Source organism: Asterias amurensis, chromosome 2 (genome assembly GCF_032118995.1).
Source record: "Asterias amurensis chromosome 2, ASM3211899v1".
NCBI classification, from domain to species: domain Eukaryota; kingdom Metazoa; phylum Echinodermata; class Asteroidea; order Forcipulatida; family Asteriidae; genus Asterias; species Asterias amurensis.
In genome coordinates, this window is record NC_092649.1 from 15,954,553 (window position 1) to 15,970,353 (window position 15,801).

The 15,801-nt window shown below is 38.7% G+C and overlaps 1 protein-coding gene across 3 annotated transcripts in view; it reads right to left on the minus strand.

Annotated features, from left to right (window-relative positions):
• The window catches only part of LOC139954292 (protein O-mannosyl-transferase 1-like), a 95,784-nt gene that overhangs the window by 37,590 nt on the left and 42,393 nt on the right, over positions 1-15,801 (minus strand). For all 3 annotated transcript variants that reach the window (XM_071954029.1, XM_071954028.1, XM_071954030.1), the window contains exons 5-9: positions 9,522-9,676; positions 6,626-6,772; positions 5,621-5,729; positions 2,228-2,293; positions 911-1,004 (exon numbers count right to left, since the gene is read on the minus strand). In XM_071954029.1, the coding sequence (XP_071810130.1) occupies positions 911-1,004; positions 2,228-2,293; positions 5,621-5,729; positions 6,626-6,772; positions 9,522-9,676 (571 nt within the window). The remainder of the gene's footprint in view (positions 1-910; positions 1,005-2,227; positions 2,294-5,620; positions 5,730-6,625; positions 6,773-9,521; positions 9,677-15,801) is intronic.

The window sequence follows — 15,801 nt, forward strand, 5'->3', positions numbered from 1 at the left end:
TTTGGGTTTTTGGTTGAAAATCCAAAAAAATCTGTGATGCCGGTATGGGTCGATTTTTCAAGATTTTGGGTGAATTTTTTTTCGTTGATTTTATGCTTTCAAATGATACAGAAGATACTACTGAAGACATTTTATCAGTGCGGACTTGGTATATTAGCGAAAGTTTGAGATTTATTAAGAATTTTGTCAGTTTGTGTTTTTGGTCAAAAATCCAAAAAAATCTGTGATGCCGGCATGGGTCGATTTTTCAGATTTGGGGTGAAAATATTTTCTGTGATTTTATGCTTTCAAATGATACAGAACAGACTACTGAAGAAATATCATCAGTGCGGACTGGGTACAAAAGTAAAAGTTTGAGAATTATTGAGAATTTTGTGAATTTCGGTTTTCGGTCAAAAATCCCCAAAAATCTGTGATGCCGGCATGGGTCAAACTTTCAGATTTGGGGTGAAACAATTTTTAGTGATTTTATGCTTTCAAATGATACAGAAGATACTACCAAAGACATTTTATCAGTGCAGACTTGGTATATTAGTAAAAGTTTGAGATTTATTGAGAATTTTGTAAGCTTAGGTTTTCGGTCCAAAATCCCCCAAAAATTGTGATGCCGGCATGGGTCAAATTTTCAGATTTGGGCTGATTATATGCTTTCAAATGATACAAAACAGACTAATGAAGACATTTTATCAGTGCGGACTGGGTATATGTGCAAAACGTTTAGATTTATTGGGAATTTTGTGAGTTTGGGTTTTTGGTCCAAAATATATTTAAAAAAATTAGGATGAAGGCAGAAATTTTCAGATTTGGGGTTAAACAATTTCTGGTCAGTTTAAGCTTTCCAAGTTTACAGAACAGAGAACAATGGCGCCATACAATACCAAAATTGAGTCATAAAATGTTTAACACTCACAACTGAAAGACTGTGATCTCCTACGAGCTGCCAGAAATCATACGCCACCACAAGGTATATAAGACTCACCATCAAAATGGCAGAGTACTTCACACTGCAAATAATATAAACAATGTAAATATCTGTTAGGTCAAAATTAGAGACCATTTTAAATTAACAACTAGTTGTAATTGATCTGTGTAAGCACTAAATCCTCTGTATTTTTCCGAGCTCTGTGAAAACAAATCACAGGCATACTATTTAGAAGAGATTCGAACCCAGGACCTTTGCAATTCTAGTGCAGTGTCTTACCAAAGCATAAACAAATTTATGTTAAGTTGGCGTAACCTGACCGACCCTACAAATACGGCCGACCCTGGATATTTTTATTTTTTCAAGGGAAGAAATTTAATGATTAAAATCTATTTAAGACAAATAAATAAATGTCGCAAGAGTTTAAAAAAATACTATTTGTTGTGTGTAGCCTTGTTTTCTTTTGTTGTTGTGTAAACTATCAGCTTTACAATTACAAAACATGTCATTTTCGTTGCTGGGAGGGAAGAAGAAAAAAAAAAAAAACCTAGCTATCTTGCCTATCTATTCAGGGCCTGTTACGCCAACATAACATTTTTTTTAATGCCCAACTAGACCAGCGAGATTGCCCAGCAGCTAGAGGAAGTTCACAGAGCTCGGTAAAGTACCGAGTATACATTGCTAACACACATCGGTGTATATGGGTAAAACAGGCATACTACTCAGAAGAGATTCGAACCCAGGACCTTTGCAATTCTAGTGCAGTGTCTTACTAACTAGACCAACAAAATTGCCCAGTAGCTAGAGGAAGTTCACAGAGCTCGGGAAATTACCAAGTATACATTGTTAACACACATCGGTGTATATGGGTAAAACAGGCATACTACTCAGGAGGGATTCGAACCCAGGACCTTTGCAATTCTAGTGCAGTGTCTTACTAACTAGACCAACGAGCTTGCCCGGCAGCTAGAGGAAGTTCACAGAGCTCGGTAAAGTACCGAGTATACATTGCTACATCGGTGTATTCAGGTATAACCAAAATTCATGTTTCTTTATCCCTGATGCTAATTTCCATCTATTGGTTTTTATTGTTCAAATTTGAGCATTTGTTAAAGATGCGTTACCTGTGTTTGGATGACGGGATTTAAAATACGAATTCAGATAGGTTGTAGGTTTGTGTAATGATGAGGTTTCTGATGTCAGGCACTTTTGTTTTAAACTGAGTTCCAATGCCTTTAAGCTGACTATATACAGTTCCAGGAATTTTTTTATATAAAAAACCCAAACAATAGCATTACAACTTACCTTACTGCGCAAGTTATTGCTATGCCCAATAAGAACATGCACAACCACCATGATGCACTGAAACACCTATAAATAGAAAATTAAACAACAGAATTGTCAAACTTCAGAACCTACAGGGTGGTATTGCATGCCAATGGGAGACTTTGAAACTCTAGGTGGCAGCAGACTTAGTTCTGGGCATGCGTACATTACTAAGAACAATGGATTTGGATGTCTGCTGCCACCTAGCATCCCAAAAGTCCCCCATTGCTCTAATGTCCAGATGGGACAAAGACTGAATGTATGACGTCACACTTTGAGGCTCGTGAATAACGCCAGAGACCGGCATCAAAACCGGTGCAAACCAGCGTGTGTTTTGACCTTTGACCCCATACATTTGAGATAGAGATACACAGTCCAATTCTATTGCGGACATGACAGGAATGAACTGTTTGAGCATCTATGGAAAGCTCATGTCACTGTGCACGTTTATCCAATATTATTGTATCTAATGCAATCACTGGATCTGATAAGCTGGGACCTGCCTTTATCCGTGTATCTAATGGAATCACTGGATCTAAGAAGCTGGGACCTGCCTTTATTCTTGCGAATAAAGACAGGGACCTAGTTTAGATGGGACAGAGCCTAGGAACTTGGCCTATTTTATTTAGAGTTATTTATTTTATTTTTGTTCTTATTTACTCTGTGGAGACCTATCAGTGAAACACTGTTTTTCAGAGGTGCCCGGCCGTCGATTTCACAAAGAGTTAGAACTTGTCTTATCTCGAGTCAGGATGAGTTAACTCGTCCTAACTTAGGATTAATCTTAAGGTCTGCATGCTACAGTGCATGGTTGGGACTCATCCTAAGTCTAGTTATAAGTTAGGAAGAGTTTTGTGAAATCGACGGCAGCAACTACAAATGAAAATCTATTAATATGTATAAAAACTAATTGCATAATGACACAAATTGAACAATGTCGTTGTGCTCTTTGCTACAAATAAGTGATGCATATAAGTGCATTGATGCCGAATATAATTACAAGGTGAAATCTACACTCCTACATTTTACGACGCAAAGCCAAGTGAAACCCAAACGCCATTTATAAATGCAACAATGCAATCAAATTCATCAAATAATATTTGGCTGAACAACTAGGCCAAGATCCTAGGCCAACACTATCATACACAGGCAGAAACTATAAATAAACAGTTAACTTGCGGGTACAACCATGTATACATCACTTTTGTGGGAGTGTTGGCTCTGAAAAGAGCCGGTGTCGTCTCGACATTTCAAACAGTATACTCTGCAAAGCTTCAAACAATACTTAGTGCTCATCAATATATGCAGAAGTGGACTGTTCACACTGATATCATTAGCTGGGTTGAGATGTCTGAGTACCACAAGCTGTGGTCTCGACATTTCAAACAGTATACTCTGCAAAGCTTCAAACAATACTTAGTACTCATCAATATATGCAGAAGTGGACTGTTCACACTGATATCATTAGCCGGGTTGAGATGTCCGAGTACCACAAGCTGTGGTCTCGACATTTCAAACAGTATACTCTACAAAGCTTCAAACAATTCTTAGTACTCATCAATATATGCAGAAGTGGAATGTTCACACTGATATCATTAGCTGGGTTGAGATGTCTGAGTACCACAAGCTGTGGTCTCGACATTTCAAACAGTATACTCTGCAAAGCTTCAAACAATACTTAGCACTCATCAATATATGCAGAAGTGGACTGTTCACACTGATATCATTAGCCGGGTTGAGATGTCTGAGTACCACAAGCTGTGGTCTCGACATTTCAAACAGTATACTCTGCAAAGCTTCAAACAATACTTAGTACTCATCAATATATGCAGAAGTGGACTGTTCACACTGATATCATTAGCCGGGTTGAGATGTCCGAGTACCACAAGCTTAGCTAATTTGTCTATGACCATGGCCTAATTTCATCCAGCCTGTAAGCATAGAAAACTTGCTAAGCAAAGAAAAATCTTGCTTAAAGGGTGGCTGCAGTGGGTTTTTTAAAAATTTAAACGATTAAACATGACTTTTTAAACCTGAAATAATTTTTTTAATTTTTTTTTAATGCGCAAGTATTTTAAAAGTGGTTTTCAAGAGATTAGGGGAACCCACCCCGCCCCTAAAAGGGAGCCTTCATGTGACGTCATGTCGGGAACCCAAGCCGCCGGGTCCCCTGGCTGTGTGCATATAGAGACGTGTGCATTGTGTGGCCTGGTACCTAGGCACGTGTAGTTAGGGACCAGACTCTTTTTGCCGACGATATGTTTGAATTCCCGACGTGATGCCGATGGTAGGGGGGGCGGTAACAATCCACAAAAGGGGGGGCATGACTTATTCGCTAATTACGCAAGTGAGATATGTCGGGGAAAAAACAAAACACATTTTATTGATGTTCAATACATATATCAGAAACAAATGACAGCAAATTAACTGTTTTATTTTAATTCACTGCAGCATCCCTTTAAAGGCAGTGGACACTATTGGTAATTACTCAAAATAATTATTATCATAAAACCTTTCTTGATTATATGTAATGGGGAGAAAATGTTAGTATAAAACATTTTGAGAAACAGCTCCCTCTGAAGTGACGTAGTTTTTGAGAAACAATAATTTTGATTTCGGGACCTCAAGTTAAGAATTTGAGGTCTCAAAATCAAGCATCTGAAAGCACACAACTTCATGCGACAAGGGTGTTTTTTCTTTCATTATTATCTCGCAACTTCGACGACCAATTGAGCTCAAATTTTCACAGTCTTGTTATTGTTATTTCATGCATTGTTAATATACAGCAAGTGAGAAGACTGGTCTTTGACAATTACCAATAGTGTCCAGTGTCTTTAACAGAAACTGTTAACAGCCAAAATTCTATAAAGTTTACAGTTCTGGTGCACCTCTAATGTTGTGCTTAGCAAAACAATTTATTAAGCAGTATTTTCTGCTAAAAGGCAGTGGACACTATCCGTAATTACTAAAAATAACTATTAGCATTAAAACCTTACTTGGTAGTGAGTAATGGGGAGCTGTTGATAGTATAAAACATTGTGAGTAACAGCTCCCTCTGAAGTAACAAAGTTTTCATGAAAGAAGGACTGATTTCCACAAATTTGATTTTGAGACCCCAGATTTAGAATTTGAGGTCTCGAAATCAAGCATCTGAAAGCACACAACTTCATGTCACACTTGAGGGTGTTTTTTCTTTCCTTATTATCTCGCAACTTCGATGACCGATTGAGCTCAAATTTTCACAGGTTTTTTTATTTTATGCATATGTTGAGATACAACAAGTGAGAAGACTGGTCTTTGACAATTACCAATAGTGTCCAGTATCTTTAACAGCTTTATGAAATTAGGGCCCCTATAGATTTAAAAACTCACCTTTGTCTCATCTTCCTGAGCCTGAACAACAGTATCAATGCAGTGAATGTGAAGAACAAAAGCATTGTGTCCAGTAGAATAAACCTAGATTCAGTGATTAATGCATTATCTGCAAAGAAAAGGGTGTTGCTTTACTAAGGGCATAAAAGAGTGGTGACTCAATCAATTCAATTTAATCAGGTTTATTATTCAGTTTAAAAAATTACACATGTATATAACAAGTAGCGAAAAAGATTAAAATTGGCGCTCAACTTTCTAAAAGTTGACAAAAAGTTGTAAAACAAAAGAAGATAAAAACCTAAAAGCAATAAACCAGAAAAGGGGAGACCAAACACAATGGAAGTAACTACAGGGTATACATTTAGAAAAATGTGTCCCAATTGGATTTTGTACAAGTTTACACAAATCTGGCAGAAAGAACTGATGGACCACGGTCATAATTTGTTTAATCCTTGGCTGTTCCAACCTGAGGAACAGCTAAAGATTTATTTGGTTAAAATTAAAAAGCTAGGACCTTGGTCCACCAGCTCTTAGTGCCAGATTTTATAAACTTATTAACTTAAAAAAAAAAAACATTTGGGATACATTTTTTTTAAAAGATGCAGATGGCCAAAACACTGGTCTTGAACATTTGTTTAAAAACCTTGCGATAAAGGACCGAGCTGAAGGCGACCGAGTCACCTTTTTGTTTATACATGTGCAACCAGTATGAATAATACCCCCCTCTAAAACTGAATTCGTCCATGTAGAATTACGTCACTGTTTGTATAAAGTTTCATCTTATGCAAATCACATTCAATTTAAATCAGCTGATACACCCAATTCAAAACGCGGCGATGCGCACAGCCACTGCAAGTGATGGGGAACGTGCGCCCATAGCCTCATTTTGGGTAAGAATTAGGACGTCATGCATAAATATTAAGAGAGGCGTAGTAGTGATGAAGTCTGAGTCTATTGCTTAATTGTGTCTATTGCTAATAATCTCAATATATAAACAATACTTACCAAACAATACGAGCACTGCAGCCTGTACTGCTGTCCAATCAGTGTAGCCAATCTCAGTCATAATCAAATAGACAATAGGAACTAGTAGACTCCCACATAACGCTGGAATCAATCTCAGATGCCAGATTGGCAGATCACATGGGTATTCTACAATGTAAAAAAATGAAATATTGTTGAAATTGCATCAACTTAATTCTTAAAGACAAATAAACACCGTGGACACTATTGGTCTTTGTCACAGACCAGTCTTCTCACTCTAAACATTCAATTGGTCGTCGAAGTTGCGAGATATTAATGAAAGAAAAAACATCCTTGTCACAGAAAGTTGTGTGCTTTCAGATGCTCGATTTCAGGACCTCAAATTCTAAATCTGAGGTCTTGAAATCAAATTCGTGGAAAATTACTTCTTCCTCACAAACTATGTTACTTCAGAGGGAGCTGTTTCTCACAATGTTTTATATTATAACAACCCCTTACAATTATTCTGCCTGCTCATTGGTTTAGAGCGCGTCACATGACATGTCTTAGTTTTGCTAGACGACGGCTGTGTGATAGTGCGTCGGTTTGCCGTGCGCTAGTCCGAAGACTAGCAAATGGCGTGCAGTACCCAGACGTCCTTTGCATATATGAGAATTATAAATTAATAGTCTGTAACCATTTCGGATTGCATGACACTACATGCAGCACAGTAAAAGTTTTTGCAATCTGTATTCGCGTCGTCCGTTGATTGTAGCATTCAGGTCTGTAACTTTAATAATAGTAGTACAGTATTTAAAAATGTTTGGGGTGTTATAAAACAAATATTAACTGCTTTTACTCGTGCAAGGTTAGAACTATGACTCCCTCGGTGATCCCCGTAGCGTTCTATTTTCCCTCGGCTTCGAAAATAGAACGCTCCGAGGATCACCTCGGGAGTCATAGTTTTAACCATAGCACTCGAAGCAGTCAATATTTGTATACTATCAACCTTTCCTCATTACTCTTTACCAAGGAAGGTTTTACTCTTATAATTATTTTGAGTAATAACCAATAATGTCCACTGCTTTTAAAATAAACATGTACGGCCTTCAGGGAAGGGTTCGAAATTAGTGGTCGCCAAATGCGAGTGAAAATAGCGGCGGGCAAGTGAAAACCTGAGTCAAATAATTATTCCTGTTACATATAAATGAGGGTTCAGTGGCAAAATCCCACATAAAACTTTTACTAAAGCTTTTAAACTAGTAGTTTGACTATTCTAGATACTTGCTAGATTTGATTTTTCTGTGATTGGGACCGGAATTGCTGTCGTTCGTTTCAGAAAACACGTACAATCAATTGAAAACACGATGTACAAACCACATGGTGCCGAGTATCCTTACAGTACATGTACACGGTCGCCATGGAGTCGGTATGCACAGCACATATACAACACACACAGTCGTCAAAAATCCATTCTGACTGTGATTGGCCGTTGATGGCTGTTGTTAATTCCATATGCATGATGTTCTTGACTAGACTTCAAAGCAGTACACATGCACGAGCAGAGTAAATAATTGCCCCACATTGTGCATAATGCCTGCAGACTGTGCACAATGTACAGCTTTGGAGGAATTCCAATAACATGGACAACTTTTGCCAACAGAGGGTGTTGCGAGGTAAAGTTCATTGAATTATTTCTCGATGTGCGATGTTGATTGATCGTTGATTCATGAAGATTTTTTTGTAAACTGAGTTCAAAACATGTTCAAATCAACGGACCCCTTAACTATAAAGTCATTAAAGTTGCTGATGGAAAAGGGACAGTTTAAGGTAAAAATTCAGAAATAAAATCCTCCAAAAAAAGGAATTTTAAGGGCTTCATTTTCGGGGGGGGGGGGGGGGGGTTGAAAATTTTTGTGTAAAAATACATGTGTAAAAAAAAACTGCAGACAATCGAGAACTGTGGTTGACTCGCCCTGCGGGCGATTGAAAAAAAAAGTTAAGGGACCCCCTGCAGGGTATTTCATTTTCTTAAGAATTTCATTGAAAAAGTTTTTAGAGTGTCAGCCATCTTGAAACTTAGCCTAACTGAGCAAACAAGTCTGTTACTGTTTGGTCGGAACAGCCTAATCATCGCGGTTCAACCGAACCCACAAAAAACCCTCAACCAATGAACAAAGCTCAAACATGTCTGGTTTGGGTCACCAAAACACATCTTTAAACCATGCCTGACCAAGCCAAACAGTTACTGTTTGGTCAGCACAGCCTCGTCACTACGGTTCAACCGAACACACAAAATGTAATCAACCAATGAACAAAGCTCAAACATGTTTCTGGTTTGGGTCACCAAAACGCATCTTTAAACCAGGCCTGACCAAGCCAAACAGTTACTGTTTGGTCAGCACAGCCTCGTCACTACGGTTCAACCGAACACACAAAATGTAATCAACCAATGAACAAAGCTCAAACATGTTTCTGGTTTGGGTCACCAAAACGCATCTTTAAACCAGGCCTGACCAAGCCAAACAGTTACTGTTTGGTCAGAACAGCCTCGTCACTACGGTTCAACCGAACACACAAAATGTAATCAACCAATGAACAAAGCTCAAACATGTTTCTGGTTTGGGTCACCAAAACGCATCTTTAAACCAGGCCTGACCAAGCCAAACAGTTACTGTTTGGTCAGAACAGCCTCGTCACTACGGTTCAACCGAACACACAAAATGTAATCAACCAATGAACAAAGCTCAAACATGTTTCTGGTTTGGGTCACCAAAGCGCATCTTTAAACCGTGCCTGACCGAGCCAAACAGTTACTGTTTGGTCAGAACAGCCTTGTCACTTAGGTTTAATCGAACACATACAAAAGTTTCAACCAATGAACAAAGATCAAACATGTTTCTGGTTTGTTTCGCTAAAAAAAACATGGTTCTCTTACCATCCCCGATCCTCTCAAAGGGAAACGTGACATTGGTATCAGCCATGTAACCAGCTCCTGCAAGCAATAACTTGCCAAGTGGTGGATGGATGTCAAAGAAGAACACTTGCTTGAGATACATATTGATGAACTTGCCAAAGTGGAACTCATCAAATCTGCAGACCAAAGATAAATGTGGATTGTTATAGGTAATCTACTATGTAATAATAATATTAATGAACCCTTCTTCACAGAGAAGTCTCAATACCACCTTGAGATGAAAACGAAAGAGGAGTAAAAGTTAATAGAGGTGTCAAGAAATTAAATCTGGCAAGTGGTGATGTAGGGAGCGAGCAGGCCTAAATTAACAAAATATAAATCATAATGCAGGCTTGTATGCTTTGTTTTTTAAAGGGCAAGGGCACCAAGGAATTCCTCCTTGATAAGGGAATCATATGAAGAAATTGCAAATTTCTACTGTGGAGCATTTCAAGGGCACCAAGGCCAATGACCAGGGGCATGGAGGAGGCAATTGCCTCTGTTGGCTCCATGAAGTATCAGGCCTGCATAATGCCACAAACATAAGGCTGTGGCAAGATGTTTTAACAGCATCCTTGACAGAATATAATGCAGAGCAATGATAAAATAAATCAAGTACATGTTTGTCAACATGAGCAAGTTTGGGTTAGCGACTAGATGGACTAGACTGACCAGAAACTATGACGTACATGTAGCTCCTCACGAGTTGACCATATAGACAATGCTCCTGTGCATTGTTCGATATAGTCAATCTCCCTGTGCTCTATGGTTTCTGGTTAGTCTAGTCGGTGTAGTCAAGTCAGGTTGCTCACCCAAACTTACTCCAAGCTGTAGGATACATCTTCCTGCTCTGAAAAGCAAGATCTTAATTGAATGTCAATAATACAAGGAATTCATGTCACTTAGTTTGTACTACATTGTACTACAACGCTGAAGGTGCTATACACAAAGAGACAATCAACATTCCAAAATACCCTTGGCTTAGACCCAGTTAACGGATCGCTGTACCCCCTTTTTTTTCAAATTTGTCATTCTCGATCATACTTGTGCCCAAGATACATTTTGTAAGTCACCCGTTCAAAACCAACCGCCAAAAAATGTATGCTGCCATGGAACCGTGGAATATGAATCTGAAGAAAATAGTGGCTTCTTGCAAGTAAGATTTGAGTTATGAAGCTTTTAAATTTGTCCACCCTGGAAACAGGCCCTCATATCTCAAACCATGGAGGTAGGATTAGAAGGAGATACAACGACCGACCACAGCCAATTAGGCCTATTAGCGCCTCTGGCAACCCTGCAGTAAACCAATGGGGCCACCCGCTGAGCGCTTGCGATTTACGACCGAGATAAGGCCGTTTGTGCACAGAGTCCCATGCCGCGGTTCGGCCATCCAAGTGAACACAATTCATTACTGGAGTAAAGAGCTCTCTGACGATCACACAGATCTGGAAAAGAAAACGCATGCGCAGTAGTATTTCACAGGGTATGAGCTATGCGCCATGGTTTCCGTTGGACGCGTTGTGAAATTTTGAGTTTTTTGTTTTTTTGAACGACGATTTTGGACAATTCCTTCGCAGGTTTGTATTCAAATAACATTTTTATGAATTATGAATAATATCAGATTTTGGTTGATATTTAGATGAATATTTAGAACGCTCCTGTCGTCTCCTGTGATCGAAAATAGGGTCTTCTGAATCAGTGTTTTTCACTCGTTACGATGAGTGCATTACCAAAGCGTTGCTAAGTGGACCAAAAAAATAAAAGACGAGTTTAATTTTTTTTTTTTCCCGAACAAGCTTAGCAATCTGTACTTTACATGTAAAAAAGAATACCAAATAACATGACTGAGCCTAAATCAGAGCAGGACAGTACACCCTTCTGTTGTAAATTATAAATTTAATCAGATAATCGTGATTGATTGAAATTGAATATTATTTTTTTTACTATTTTATATTTTACGAGGTCATGGTTGAATTTGGAATGGACGTAGGCCTAGGCCAACTGTACTTTACGTTTTATTAAATTAAAAAGTGAATTTGGGGAAAGTTTTTACATTTAGTTTTTTTTTTTTCAATAAAATAATACATGTAGGCCTAGTATTCTTTATATTATGATTGATGTGAAAATGTTAGTCAGCCTTTATTATTTTTATTATCATTAATTATTCTTTATCAATCAATCATTAATTATTTATATAGGCCTATCTGTGATTTATACTAAATTATAATTTGTCTAAATGCCAAACAAAAATACTGGTCAGTTGATCGTCCCATCCCTCATTCTTTTTTTAGGCCGCATCCTTTTACCTTTTTTTTTCTCTTCAACAGACAAATTTTCATTGTATTTTCTCATTAAACCTTAGTAATATTTTAAGAATTTGTAACAACATTAACTAAATAATTTGAGGCAAGTTTAAATTGTAATAAATACTTGGCGGCCACCGTGAAAGATATAAAAAAATAGAAAGGCCTTCTTCGTCTTTTTGGTACGTGGCCTAATATTCTTATTTAGTGCAATAGTTAGACTTTTGGAAATGAGCCTGAGCTATTTATAAGGAGTTATGTAGTTCTAAACCTTTTTTTCTCCTTTTTAAATACAGCTTAACATGTTGGAGAAATGACTTCCCACTCAGAATGTCTTTGAGTCATTTGTAGATTGTGTGGTGAAAGACGCACTATAGTCTCGCAGCGTCAACCCATTTCCAGGAAAAGTTTGCGAGGGAAATTCAGTTGGCGTTCGGTGTTCGATTACAAGACGATGATAGCAGTATTCATCCTCCATTTATTTGCAGGGTTTGTGAAACAAAAGTAAAGAAATGGTGGAAGAAATTCGGGCAACGAAACATGAAGTCGGCAACATGCAACATTGTGCTACATGAGTTTCAATCGTCCAAGTGCAACTCCTGTGTAGAGGTTGAATTACCTATATCTGCAAGGCTTGCTGGTCACAAAGCTGAGGCCATTAAACATGGCTTACTTACATGGCTATCAGATGATAGGCTCAAGATCATGAAGATGAATCGAACGGGAAATCCAGTTGTTTTTCTTACAGTTGTTGGAGATATGTCTTGGCAGGTTTCTGTGGCCGGTGTAGATGTTTTGGAAGAGTTTTTCTCTGTTTCCCTTTCTTCACAGTTGCAAATTGTTCATTGTGATAGATTGTGTGAAATTATTTCTTCAAGAGAGGTGTGTGAGGGAAATTCTGATTTCCAGAGTTTGGTTGAGATGAAGAAGGGCCCAGACGGCCAGATACCTACAGTTATAATCCCGAAAGATGTCTACAAGCAGGGCACTATCAGGCATCGAAAATGCCAGCTATTAGTTGAGACGCCCGGGAGGTGTAGTGTATGTAGAATACATCGAAGTGACCTGGCAGGTATGGTTTGGAGACTGAAGTCGAAAGAAGGAAAGGTGATTTCTCCATCAAGCACAGTGCCCAACAAAAGCATGACTGCTGATCAGCTAAGGCAGAAGGTGGAAGGTCTCCAGGGAGAAAGACGCAATCTGAAGAGAAGAAATGTGCTCTTGGAGGAAAAGATTGCCCATATGCTTCGAGATGAAAGTGTTGAGGTTGACCTGGTTGAGGATGGTGCCTTGAAGACAGCAATGCGAGTCAACGATGATGAAATGTTGACATTTCTTCCTGACAGTTCCCCAGCTAGACTTCTTTGGGATCAGCAAAAGGAGTCAACAGTTAAAGGTAAACAGATGCGCTGGCACCCTGCAATCATCCGTTGGTGCATTGCTCTCCAGAACAAATCTGCAGCAGCCTACAATTTGTTGCGAGATTCACAGTTCATAAGGCTGCCGCATCCAAACACATTGCACCCTTATAGTAATTTTGCCGATGCAAGCACTGGGTTCAGTTTCTCTATGTTGGAGTGCATTTTTAATGATTATAATATCGCTACTTGTCCCGAGGAGGAAAGAAATGTCGTCATTCTCTTTGATGAGATGAAGATTAAGTCAGGGCTTGTGTTTTCTGTTCGATCTGGTAAGCTAATCGGGTTTACAGATGTGGGTGAAATTTCGAATGAAGTCTCCAGCTTTGAACGCCACTGTCGAGGGAATGGGGAGCCTCAAGAGGCTTCCCATGTTCTGGTTTTCATGGTCCGCGGGCTATTTAGCTCCCTTCACGTTCCAGTCGCATATTATGCAACTACTGGTGTATCCAGTGACCAGCTATATCCCTGTGCTGCAGAAGTTGTCATGTATGTGGAGACTGCAGGTTTGAAGGTACATGCCTTAGTGTCAGATGGTGCTTCCCCTAACCGAAAGTTTTACAAGCTGCATGGCCCACTTTCAAGTCCGCTTGTCTACTATACCCCCAATCTTGTGGATACATCAAGAAGGCTCTACTTCATTTGTGATGTGCCACATCTGATCAAGACAACCCGTAACAACTGGGAAAACTCCGAATACAACAACAAAACCAGAAATCTCACTGTAAGTGTCCAAACTTTTTACCATATGCAAATTTTCAATTTCATTTTTATCACATAAGCTTAAAATCTAGCAATTTTCATTGGTTGTTCTTCATTGTACAGCAATTTTCAACCCAATAATCAATCAATTCACAATGATACAAACTGCCAAACACTTTTCCTATGACATAATTTAATTTGTTTCTGCAGCTTTGCTTTTATTTTGTTTCCTATTACAAAATTGAAAAGCTGGAGACAAAATGAGATTTTTAATTGAGCACTATTCAACAAATCTAATTAAACAAATTTCCTAATTTGCAGTTTGACAAGCAGAACATCAACTGGGTCCAGCTACTGCAACTGTACGAGGGAGATGTCGGTCTAGATAGGTGTTCACCTGGTCTCCGTCGCTTGCACAAGCTTGGTCCCGAGCATCTCCATCTAACGCCAGTACTTAGGATGAGAGTTTACATGGCTGTACAGGTAAGCATGGTTCAAGTACTTTCCTTTTTTGTTGTTGTTTTTGTGTTTTTTTTCTTTGGACTTTTCACTTTGAATCAACTGCCAGGAGTATGCCATCTATAGAGCGAACAGTTTATGTTCTCTACCCTGTTTACTTTTGAAATAATACTTTCTTTTTTTTACCCCAGAACAAAACATGGTTCCTTTTTAAAATTCACTGGCATACTTAATTTGCTTTGTTGTGAAAACTATCTTTTGGGGAGTTGTAAAGCTCTAAAACAGCTTTAATCTGTGATGCAATACATTTTTTCTTTACACTCATCTTTTTGCTCCCTATCTTAAATACAATTAGGTGTTGAGCAGTACAGTGGCCAATGCCTTTGAATCCCTTGGACGTTCCGACACAAGAGCTGTTGTCAAGTTTGTGGGCTTCATGGATCAATTCTTTGATTGTCTCAACGTCAGCCGTCCTCTTCAGGGAGTACGATCTCGCAAGCCAGCACTGGAGCCGTATACTTCTCCTGATGACTGGCGTTTTGAGGTAAGTCTTTGTTTGGCCACAAGCGCAAACCACAAGTTGCTGTACCTCGGGCACAAATTATGACATCATCTTGATAGAGAAAGGGGGCCAAGCTATTTCAATTACTCCATTTTTAACCAATCAGATAAGAGGAATCTATATTTGAGGTTTATAATGAACAATGTTTTCATGATGAACTGTGGATTCTAATACATGTGCATTCTTTATTTGCAGTGGTTGTCGAAAGACTTTCTCGGCTTTTTGAAAGAGTGGGAGGATCAGGTTCAAGAAATCCCAGACTTAAACAGCAAGACGAGAAAAAGCATGTGCCTCAGTAGGGAGACGGTTGAAGGATTCCGTATTACAGGTATAAATCAATAACCAATTACTAACCAACTTTTTTTCGCTGTTTTTAAACATTGAGTTTATAAATACTCTTTCCTCCAAAAAATGACATTTCAAGCAAATTGAAGGCTGTCTGTCTGTTTGCCAACAAAACACAGAGCTGTTCCACTGCGTTTATTACTACACCTATTACTGCACCTTTAAGTTGGCATCACATGACTCTTCATGACGTCATTTCAATTTTAAAATAGTAACGATTAATCTTGGACAATTTAATAAAAATGATTTTTGTGTTTGCTTTTGTTTTCAGTCACCTCATTTGTGGAATTGACCAAGTCTTTGCTGACATACCCAGGAGTCAAGTACATTCTTAGCGAAAAGTTTAACCAGGATCCGCTAGAGGAGTATTTTAGCAAACAGAGGGCTGCTGGAGGTAGTTGGGATAATCCAACGGTCGATCAATTTGGTCATAATTTACACACCTTGTATGTTGCCTCCAGCAGTGCCAAGGC